The sequence below is a fragment of the Pteropus vampyrus genome, unplaced genomic scaffold (assembly GCF_000151845.1).
Source record: "Pteropus vampyrus isolate Shadow unplaced genomic scaffold, Pvam_2.0 Scaffold358, whole genome shotgun sequence".
Taxonomy (NCBI): Eukaryota; Metazoa; Chordata; class Mammalia; order Chiroptera; family Pteropodidae; genus Pteropus; species Pteropus vampyrus.
Genome location: NW_011889139.1, coordinates 499,076 through 510,571, shown reverse-complemented (window position 1 = coordinate 510,571; position 11,496 = coordinate 499,076). Strand labels below are relative to the sequence as shown.

The following is an 11,496-nucleotide window of genomic DNA, read 5'->3' as shown; positions in this document are numbered from 1 at the left end:
GGAGGCTGGGGGAGGCGGGTATACAGTCCTGGATCCCTGAGGGAGCCTCTGCCAGTGGCTTGTGATTCAGAGCTCAGAAGAGAGAAGATGGGTGGTGAGGAAAGAGGCATGAACTTGGCCCATTCATGTCACTGAGATCTGGACTAGGTTTGATGGGGAGTACCCATTCTGGGCCCTTTTTGAGGAGTCAAGTTCACCCAGCACCTTGTCTCTCTTCAGGTATGTCTCTGTGTGGCTGCAAATGTAGCTCATGGCCTACAGCAAAATGTCCTATACATTGATTCTAATGGAGGGCTGACAGCCTCCCGCATCCTCCAGCTACTTCAGGCCAGAACCCCAGATGAGGAGGAACAGGTAAAGGACAGCAGGAGAGTTGGATTTCTTTGAGGCCCTGACACAAAAGAAGACTCCATTACCCCTTACAAATGGCAAGAATTTGGGTCATTTAGATGAATAGTCATTTTTGGCTTTGAAACTTGCTATCCTATTACTACTTACTGTATTCTTCAAGCCTCCCCTCTTATGACATCATCCAAGCTGAGATGCTACCCATACTATCCTTCTAGGAAACCTATTTCTTGCATACCCTAATTCAAGGCTGGCAGACACCCGGTATCTTTCCCATTTTTTGCCCATGACAGACTCCACTAATTAGTCCTGTTACTCTTGCCTACTGAGCTCTGATTTGGCTTTGTAGCTCAACACCCAGGCAGCCACTACTGTGAGAACTGGTCCATTAGACAAAACTCATTTGCCATCCTGGACCTGAGTTCTTTTACCTAGGTGCCTTTTCCTGCTCAGGCTTAAAATCCCTCTTCATCTTGCTCAACCGTCTGCTCCCTCTTATCCGAAGCCCCTCCTTCTCTTTTCCGCCCTTTTAGGCAGGAGCTCTCCAGAGGATCCACGTGGTACATGCCTTTGACATCTTCCAGATGTTGGATGTGCTGCAGGACCTCCGAGGCACTGTGACCCAGCAGGTGAGCCTGCTGTTCTGCCCCTTTTCTGGTTTATCCAGCTCACCAGGTGCTATCTGTATGTGGGCAGGTGTCCTGCCACAGACAATGTTTGGAAATGCAGATATGCAATCTGGTGACTCCAGCTGTGCTTTCCATTCCCAGGATGAGATTCCTAGGATGGGATTCTTAAGTGCTTAATTCATTCCTGAGTGCCTCATTGTTTAGATGCTCATCTCTCCCACTAAACAGTAAGATCCTTGAGTGTGGGGATCATGTCGTATGCATCTCTGCATTCCCCCACTAGATCAGTTTTCAGTTGCAAGTAATGAGTCTTTCTGACAGACATTTGAAACTTGAGGACATTTAATTATCTCACAAGAGTCTGGAAGTTGGCAGGGCCACAATATCAGGGCTCTAGATTGGTGTGTCTGATTCTCTTGCTTTTCTCCCTCATGATTGCAAAGTGGCTGCTATAGATAAAAGCCTCAGGATTTTATACATCTACATCCATAGTCAGGGCAATGAAAGTAGATGCCTCTTTTGTGTACCTCTTCTCTTTTATCAGGGAAGGAAATCTTTCTCCCAAACCTACTTGTAGACTGCCCACTTCCCTTTACATCTAGTTGGTCAAAACTGAGTTATATGTGTGTATCTTAGACCAAGGGTTGAGTCCAACTTCCCTGATGTCAGGAGGGTTTGGAATGGCATTTGGGTTGGTACCTTCCTACACCTGCTAGTACTTAGACAGGATTTGGTATACTGATTTATAGACTGTTAGATTTGGAAGACACTATAGAATATTTTAATTTGTCTTAAAAGTTTTCTCTCACCCCAAAGCATGTCATGTTCCTATGGATGTAGCCAGGATTATATATCATTTTTACAAACTTCAGAACATAAAAGAATTGAACTACTTGCCATAGGAGTCATAGCTGGTTATGACCCACCTGTGTGTTGAGACATGAAGTCACGCAGTCTTGATCTAATGTAACCCTCTTGTTTCTAGAGATGAGGGCCAGCGAAGTTGAGTGAAGTCGCCCAAAGTCACTACATATTTAGGATAAGAACTAAGCTCATAACCCAATCTCTTCACTCCCAGTTCAAAGACTATGTTTTTTACTGTAGGATCATAAGATGGCATATATTCTATTATTGCATAACAAGATACCACAAACTTAGTGACTTAAACCAACACATATTTATTACCTCACAACTTATATGGGTCAGGAGTCTGGGCACAGCTTAGCTGGGTCCTCAGCTTAGGTTCTCAGTAGGCAGCTGCGTAGCAGCTGGGCTGTGTTCTCATCTAGAGGTTCAACTGGGGAAGAAACTGCTTACAAGTTCACTCAGGTCGTCAGCAAAAGTCATTTTCTAGTGGCTTAAGTTTCTTGCTGGCAGTTGGCCAGAGGCCACCTTCAACTCCTAGAGGCTGCCCACTGTTCCTACCTTGTGGCCCTTTCCATATGCAGTTCATAGCATGGCCACTGGCTTCTTCAAGATGGCACAAGAATGAGAGAAAAATGCAACATGCAGTTTTATATAACATAACATAATCACTGGAGTGATGTCTCCTTACTTTTGCCGTATAACTTAGCCTAATCAAGAGTGACACTACAACACTTTTGATATTTTATAGTCTGAAGCAAGTCACAGGACTTACCTATAGTCAAGGGGAAAGGATCATACAAGGGCTTGAAAACCTAAAGGTGGGGACTGTGGAGGCGACTTTAGGGTATGTCTGCCTCAGATGACCTGATAGCTCCATAGTTACGAGCCAGGAAAGGCTTGTTATCTCATTTTAGCCAGAGAGTTTTAACTTCTTCTCCCAGAGAGTAAGGAAGGACTAAGTCGATGGCAGTTTTAGCTTCTCTCTTTCCTGCCATCCTCTCTTAGACAGGCCAATGACTGGCCAAAAGTCAGTAAGTGGAAGATGAAGGAAAACATGTAAAGACAGAGCAGGTAATGCTGAATATCCAAGACTCGGCCGATGTGAAGTGAAAAAAGAAGTTGTGGAAACAGAATCAGCAAATGACTTGGATATAAGGAGTAAAGGAGAAGAGAAAGGAAGCAGCAAAGACACTGCAGGTCCAAGAAACTAGGAGGATGCTAATGCTTGTGTATAGACAAAAATGGTTTTAACAGATGGCTGTCTATATAGTCTACAATCGGAACCATTTTAGATATAGGAGATGTGGCTGCGGAGGCATGATCTAGGAGACAGTGAAGTAAAGAGAAGGCTTAATTCCAAGGAAGTTAGGGATTTGGGAAGTAAGCAGGAGAAGGAAAAGAGGGGCCTGACAAGATGATGGGGGGCTAGCCCTAAGGAGAAAGATGGCCACTAAGAAAATTCCTGACCAGGGCCACAGGTCTCTGAACTGGGATTTCTCAAATTTAATTATTTTAGGTTATCTGTGATGTCCTGTGATTTAAACCCTCTCTATCCACCCAAATCTTCATAAAATCTGTTATTTATACAAATGGGGGTGGGGAAAAAAGACTGCTGAGTTTGAGTGATGCCTGCGCGGTTTTCAGGAGAGGTTCTTATCAGTTTCTGAGAGGAGCAAGCTTGGTCCTGTAATGGGAGCCCCCTAGAGGCCATCTGGTTAATAGCACCTGCTTCACCCCAACCCCGCAGGTGAACCTGTCTTCAGGGACTGTGAAGGTGGTAGTTGTGGACTCGGTCACCGCTGTGGTCTCCCCACTTCTGGGAGGTCAGCAGAGGGAAGGTGAGTGTTATGACACAGTCCAGGGTCAGAGATGTGATCTTCCAGCACTGGAGTCCAGTCTTCAGCCAGCCCAGTCCCTGAACCCTGATGCCCTCCCCTCTGCTTCTCCTCCTCCAGGCTTGGCCTTGATGATGCAGCTGGCCCAAGAGTTAAAGACCCTGGCCCAGGACCTTGGCGTGGCAGTGCTGGTGAGGAGTGGGCTTGGCCACTCGTGCTTGTCGTACCTCTGATCCCTGGGCTTCACCAAGTGAGGAGATCATGATTTCTAGTTGCAGCTCTCTATTTCCCTTAAATAGCAACTTCTGAACCCCTGAAGTGGCCTTTTAGGAAAAGGTCACAGCTGAACTTCCCAGGGACATCTAGAGGACTGGACCATGAGGGGATTGGACCATAAATAGCCAAGGGATCAGAGACAGCATTGTTTTTCTTTTTACTTTAAGTCATGTTTATTGAAGTAAATTCATATAGAGTAACTTTCTCCTCATTTGAAGTTTGACTAATGGATACTGTTGTATCTTGTTTTGTTATCCCACCTCAGTCAAGACATAGAGTGTTTCTATCATCCCAGAATGTTCTCCTAGCCCCAGACAACCACTGACCTGGTTTCTGTCCCAACAGTTTTACCTTTTCTAGAACTTCATAGAAATGGATCTTTTTGCTTTTAAAGTATCTTTTTCTATTTCTGAAGTAATTCCTTAAAAATCTGCACATTTTTCATAAAAGGATAAAAAATAGTTAAATATAAGAGTCAAATCTGTAATCAATCTCTACATCTACAGAAATCATATTTTTACATATGTCCGTAAAATTGTTTTCTCTGCACATTTACGTAAACTTTTAACCAACTTTCCAATTAAACTGTAACCTTGTTTAAAAAAAAAATAGCTTAGCATCTCATTCCATTTCCCCAATCTTTAAATAGATTCTTTAAGAATGCCATTTTTAGTAGTTAACATATTATCTTGTTAAATATCTATGTTACAGAGGTTGGCAAACTTTTTCTGTAAAGGGCCTGATACTATTTGAGGCTTTACAATCACATGGTCTATGTTGCAACTACTCAACTCTTCCTATATAGCATGAGCGTAGCCATAGAGAATATCTAAACAAATGGGCATGGCTGTATGGCAAGAAAATCTGGTTGTCAAGAACAAATTTTGATTTGGAGTATAGTATAAGATATATATAGTCAATATTATTGTAATGGTTGTGTGTAGTGCCAGATGGGTGCTAGAGTAATCAGGGGGATCACTTCATGGGTTGTATAAATGTCTAACTTTCTTAAATTTAAGAAGTAAAGAAATGAGTAAAAAAAAGTTAGAGGGTTAGAGTTTGCCTGGGGGCAATACTAGTTTGCCGACCCCTGGTATACTATAATGATCTTGTTTCCTGATTTGGGGCCTTTAGGTCATTACTGGTTTTCCTCTATCTTAAATAAAACTATAGTGAACAGCCTTATACCTAAGTCTCTTGCATATCTCATATTGTTTTATCAAACGCCTAAAAATATAACTACTGAGTCAAGGATACATGTATGTTTAAGTGTCTAGATATGACATTGCCAAATTCTAGAAAAGCTATATTAATTTGTGCACCCACTGGCAGTGTAAGAAGATCTGTTTTCCTGTGCTTTTATTCTTATACTGGGTCCTAAGGCCTCCTTCTCCTGACTTTGGGATGTATGTAATCACCTGCTATGTGCCAGGCCCTGGCTTAGGCAGTGGGGATTCAGTGATGAACAAGCCACAGCCCCCGCCCTGGGAGGACCGGAGGTAGGTGGGGAGAACTTCATCAAGAGGATGCTGCAAGGCTCAGGTTGCTTACCTGTGACTAGCCTGGGCAGAGTAGAGCTGACTAACTAGATTAGGACCCCCTTTCCAAACTCCCCCCAGCTCCCACACACACAGATGAACCCCCTGACACAAAGGGCTGGGTGAACATGGTCTCAGGATGCCTATCTGCTGGGTTGCGGTGGTAATAAGCTAAAACCCACCACTGGCTTCCCTTCAGGAAAGTGCAAACATCACTGCTTATTCCCAGACATGTGACATTACCTTTGTTAGAGTCATGCCTGAGGCATTGTGGTTTAGTGGAAAGAGCTGTGCCCAAGTCAGGAGCCCAGGGTTCTAGTTCCAGACCCATCATGGATAAGTTATGGAGCTTTGGGGAAGGTGTTTTCTCCATGCTAGGTCTCAGTGTTTCCGTCTGTAAAATGAAGCAGTGGGAATGGTTGTCCTCTATACTACTATTATGGATCTGTAAGTCTTCAATTATCTCTGTCACAGGTGACCAACCACATGACACGAGACAGGGACAGTGGGAAGTTCAAACCTGCCCTGGGCCGCTCCTGGAGTTTTGTGCCCAGCACCCGGATTGTACTGGCCATTGGTGAAGAAGCAGGAGCACCAGGCAGTCAGCGCACAGTGTGTCTGACCAAATCTCCCCGTCTGGTGAGCCACTCCGGGAGATAGCCAGTAATCTGGGCCCTTGAGGGTGGTCTCCAGGCCCACAGATGTCTTATAGAGGAATTCTTGAATACTGAGACCCTGTAACCAAAGAGATTACCCATTTGGGTTGCTTAACTCAAAAACTTACCCTTCCCTCCTGTCTTCTTCCAGCCAACAGGTTTCCAGGAAACAGTAGACATTGGGACCTGGGGGACTCCGGAGCAGAGCCCAGTGTTACAGGGAGACCAGATGTGACTGTGCTGTTGATTGGGAAGGGAAAAGGCATCAAGGCCCCCAACTCTACTGAGCAGGAGTGCCCCAAGTGCCACCCAGCACTTGAGACTGCAGGAGAAGCTCTCAGGCTGGGTAAAAGAGACATCTCAGTTTCTTCAGCTTGTCTCCCTGTGGAAACACATAAAGCTACAGGTGAGAGAGGATGCTATGGTGGAAGGACCCAGAAATTCATGCTGATGCCGTGTTTTCTTCCCTCGTTTCTACTATGTATGTTTTCAGTGGGAGCTGAGTTCACCTTGGCTTGGGGCATCTCTGAAAAGACACACTAATGACTAGAAGGATAACCCTGTGTGTCACCATCATACCTGCATTCTATCCTAACACAGTGACTGAGCCATGAAGCCTCTAGCTTGCCTTTGCTTCTCTTCTTCTTCTTTCATTTTTCCCCCCACCTCTCTTTTTCCAACTGTAAAATGAGGCTCCCTTCCCCTTAGCTCTGTTTTTGAGTTACTGGGTTGAAGTAACCTCATAAATGCGAAACTCTTTGTCATCTATGTCCTGCTCTTAAAAATATAAAAAGGAAATTCCCTGAGCCTCAAAGCCACCTAATTTCCCCTAAGAAAGTTGTTTTTCAGTTTCCCCCAGTGAGGCCCCAAAGAATGGTTTTTCTTCTTTTGCTCTTGTTGATTTGGTTTCACACACCTGCATGCATCACCAGGACTAGGTGAGACTGCGAGCTCTCTGCAGTCCCAGGGATATAATTTAACAGGAAGGGAGGATGCAAACTGCTCCTGGTGAATCCAGCCACTTGTTTAATTTGTATGGTGCCCTGTGGGGCCCCTCCACAGTACAGAGTAACCAGAGGTGCTGAACCATGGCCCATAAACAGATAAAGGAGAATTTGCTCAGTAAATAGAGCCAGCTGGGAAAATTGATGCTAGCATAAATAATACACGGCAAATCTGGTCTTTATGCAGAAATTCTTTGCCGGCGGCTCCAAGATGCAATATAATTACCCTTCTCTTCTTGCCAGCTGTACCACAGCCTAGTGCCCTAGTGTATGAAATGACCCCCTGTCTGTTACAAGCACTGAGGCCATCCATCTGAGAGCTTCCACTCCCTGGCTGGGAGAGGAAGAGGCCAGTAGAGAAGAGAAAATAAAAAGCAAAGTAGAGAAATGATCATGATTGTTTGCTGAACACATTGTTTAAAGGAAGGTCACCTTTCTCAGCCTATTTTGTAATTAGTTGTGTCTTGGCTGAAAGAAAAGAGAGGTCAATTATAGGCAGAAGATATGACATTTAGAGATGATAAGTGCAGCAGGGAAAGAAGCTTCTTGGGAATGCATGGCAAACTGACTCGAGGGTATCTGCCTGAGTGAGGATGGTTGGTGAGCCTAACTATGGGAACCCTGGCACTGCTGCTCTCACAGGGGACCTCAGGAGAAATTAATCTTCAGTGTCCTTATTGCTATGAGCAGTTGGCACATTTCTGCAACCATGATAGGAAACAATACGTTAAGCTAGGAGTGGCAAATCCCTGCTCACTCTTACCATTTGGGCATCCTGAGCACATGTAGACATCACTAATTGATCAACTATTCTTTTTTGTGGATCTTGGAATCTTTTGCAGTTTTCCTCCGCACAGCACTCCAGGCAACCACAACCAATCAGTTGGACTTGGCATTCAGGGTGGAGCCTCCACCCTGGGCAGATCTGTCATATTTCCAGGCTGTCATGTTTCCAGGTACTTAGTCCCTGACTGAGAACCCTAGAATAATGCAGTTTGAGAGGCCAGTAAAGATCATCTGGCCTATCCTGTCATTTGACAGAAGGAAACAGACCCAAAGAGGCATGGTGACAGTCCCAGTGGCAGAACAAGAGCTGGAACCAGGACTCCTAATTCCTAGGCCAGGACTCTTTCTGTCCCCATGTTGCCTTTAATTTCCAATCCACACAGTTCCATTCCTGCTGGGACACTTATTCCAGCTCAAGGTGCCACAGCCCTCACCCAGCGCCCTCTCTGGCCATGGGAAGTTACCCCATTCACTGCTATGCCAGACCACCAAATGACATTCCTGCAGGACCTGGTCCCTCACAACTTTCTCCTTGGTCCTTGCTCTTAGACTGGGGCTTTATCTTGTCCTGTGTACTGCCACTGCATGCTCTGTTCTGGGCACACTGTGTTGGACAGTTCCCTAGCACACCTCAGGCCAGGCTGGCTCTTCTGCTCAAGTGCCTTTTGATCCCTTATGTGCTGCTGCTGCCCCTCCCCTCACCGTGTTTGGTGCACACCCACCCTGACATCCTCCCTTTCTTCTGCCTCAATGGTGGTCCAGATAGACATTTCTCATAACGCCCCCATACCACTCACTCATACTTTTCTGTTCACTTGTATGCCCATGAGCCCAAGATCCACTTTAAGGGCTCCCATGTCAATTTTTCTTTTGCTCTTTACATATGATAGGAGCTCAGTAATTGTTAAATATACGAATGGGTGGGCTTTAATGCATTTTAGATGATAAAGGAGGAATTCAGGAATGTTTTTATCCTGATCTTGATAGTCACTGAATCCCCAGCATCTTTTTACGTATCTTTCTACAGAGGACTATTGAATATCCTTAGTTTGATATTAGACAAAATTAATGTTGACTCCCAACTATGTGCTAGCACTTGATGACTTTAAGTCAGGCATTTGAATTCCCAAAGACTCTCAGGCAAAAGACCCATGTATCATTGAGGCTGCTCTCTGCTGTAAGTAACAAAACCTGGCTTAAAGAGGCTTAAACAATAAGGGCATTTATTATCTCTAGGAACATGAAGTCCTAGGTTGGCTTATTCAGTGGCTTATTGTTAAGGGGCATAGTAAGGCCTATTCTACTTTACTTTTGTGTTGGTTTTGTCTTCAAGCTTATGTTTTCATCAAAGCTTGGCTGCAGCCATTCTGAGCATCAGTCCAGATAAGATAATATCTACAGGTAGGAAAGTGAACACCTCCTTGTCATGTCCTTTTAAGAACCAGGAAAAATAAGAACTTCCTTCCAACCAAAGAAGGCTTACCTCACATCTCATTGGTGTAGAATTGCTTCATGCACCCATATCTAAATCATGGCAAGAGAAATGGGACTACTGTGATGGGCTAAGAGTAACCAAGAAATACCCCTGGAGCTGGGGCTGGGGAGGGGCTTTCTTTCAGCACATCTTGTAACCATCAGAAGAAACTCGGTGTGCTGCTAGATAGGAGGGAGTAGGTGTAAAGGAATTGAATATTGGTGGGTAACCAACCACTAGTGTCTGCCATAGTCCAGAAGGCAAGTTTATTGAGGCTCTCATGTGCTTAGGCTCTTTGTACACATCTTATTTAGACCTTAGGACAGCCTTGTGGCATAGGGAATCATTTCATGTCCTTAACCTCACTGATACAGTAAATGGGAGCTCAATGAGGTTAAAGATGTAAAGCTAACTACTTTCTGTACTCATGCTGCCTTTGGTTGTGGATATGTAAATGTTTCAATAAATTTTTTTTTTCGTATTCTGCCTTGATAGCTGCAAAGACTACATGTCTCAGCCTCTTTTCAGCTTAGCTTACCATAAAAAGTTCTGCCAGGGATCTCCTTTATCAGCTCTTTCCAGTTTTCCCTAGGGAAGTTGTAAAAGAATGACACACACTCAGAGAAGGGAGATATTGGTATTAAAGTCAACTGAAGCCTTATGGGTAAATAAGGCTGAATAAAACCAGCAGGGTCTACACTGTCCCTGAGATATGAGCCAGGAGGAGATAAGGGCTTTAGTGCATATCCCACTAGGGTTTGCTGTCTTCTGGCATGGAGCTGTACTGGGTAGTTAAAACTGTCCAACTGTGTGTGTTGGGGCTGGATATTAGAGAAGGCTCTGTGATGCATGGAACTTAGATTAGAGCTAGGTATATTATTCATCAAAAGTTGCCTTCATTAATATCTATTTATCTCAAACTATTCCAAAAAATTTAAGAGGAAGGAAGGCTCCTAAGCTCATTTTATGAGGCCATCATTACCCTGATTCCAAAACCAGACAAAGACATTACAAAAAAGGAAAGTTATAGGCCAATATTCCTGATAAACATAGATGTAAAAATCCTCAACAAAATATTAGCAAACCAAATTCAGCAATACATTAAAAAGATCATACATCATTATCAAGTGGGAATTATTCCTGGATGCAAGGTTGGTTCAGTATACATAAATCAATTAATGTGAAACACTACACTAACAAATTGAAAGATAAAAATCATATGATCATATCAATAGATGTAGAAAAAGTTTATGACAAAATCCAGCATCTGCTTATGATAAAAACTCTCAGCAAAGTGGGAATAGAGGGAATATACCTCAACATAATAAAGTCCATATATGACGAACCCACAACTAACGTACTCAATGGAGAAAAGCTAAAAGTGTTTTCCTTAAGATCAGGAACAAAACAAGATGTCCATTTTCACCACTTTTATTCAATGTAGTATTGTGAGACCTAGCCATTAGCAATCAGACTAGAAAAAGAAATAAAAGCCATTCAAATTGGAAAGGAAGAAGTAAAAATTATTTGCAGATGACATGATACTATATATAGAGAACCCTAAAGATTCCCCCAAAAAACTGTTAGACTTGATAGTCAGTAAAGTAGCAGGATACAAAATTAATATTCAGAAATAAGGTCCATTTTTATATACCAATAATGAACTATCAGAGAAATTAAGAAAACAATCTCATTTACAATTGCATCAAAAACAATAAAATATGTAGGACTAAATTTAACCAAGGAGGTAAAAGACCTGTACTCAGAAAATTATGTTATTTAAGAAGGAAATTGAAGAAAACACAAATAAATAGAAGCATATACTGTGCTCATGGATAGGAAGAATTAACATCATTAAAATGTCTATACTACCCAAAGCAATCTACAGATTCAAAGCAATTCCTATCAAACTACCAATGGAATTTTTCACAGAACTAGAATAATCATAAAATTTAGGAACCATAAAAGACCCCAAATAGCCATGGCAATCTTGAGAAAGAACAAAGTTGGAGGTATCACACTACCTGGTATCAAACTGCTACAAGGCTATAGTCATCAAAACAGCATGGTACTGGCATAAAAA

General features: G+C 43.1%; 1 protein-coding gene across 1 annotated transcript in view; it reads left to right on the top strand.

Annotated features, from left to right (window-relative positions):
- RAD51D (RAD51 paralog D) overlaps nt 1-9,907 on the top strand; it is a 17,604-nt gene extending 7,697 nt beyond the window's left edge. Inside the window, exons 3-7 of the mRNA XM_023522853.1 lie at nt 882-977; nt 3,592-3,682; nt 3,800-3,870; nt 5,968-6,132; nt 6,301-9,907. Coding sequence (XP_023378621.1) covers nt 882-977; nt 3,592-3,682; nt 3,800-3,870; nt 5,968-6,132; nt 6,301-6,384 — 507 coding nt within the window. The 3' untranslated portion in view covers nt 6,385-9,907. The remainder of the gene's footprint in view (nt 1-881; nt 978-3,591; nt 3,683-3,799; nt 3,871-5,967; nt 6,133-6,300) is intronic.
- Nucleotides 9,908-11,496: the final 1,589 nt, after the last annotated feature.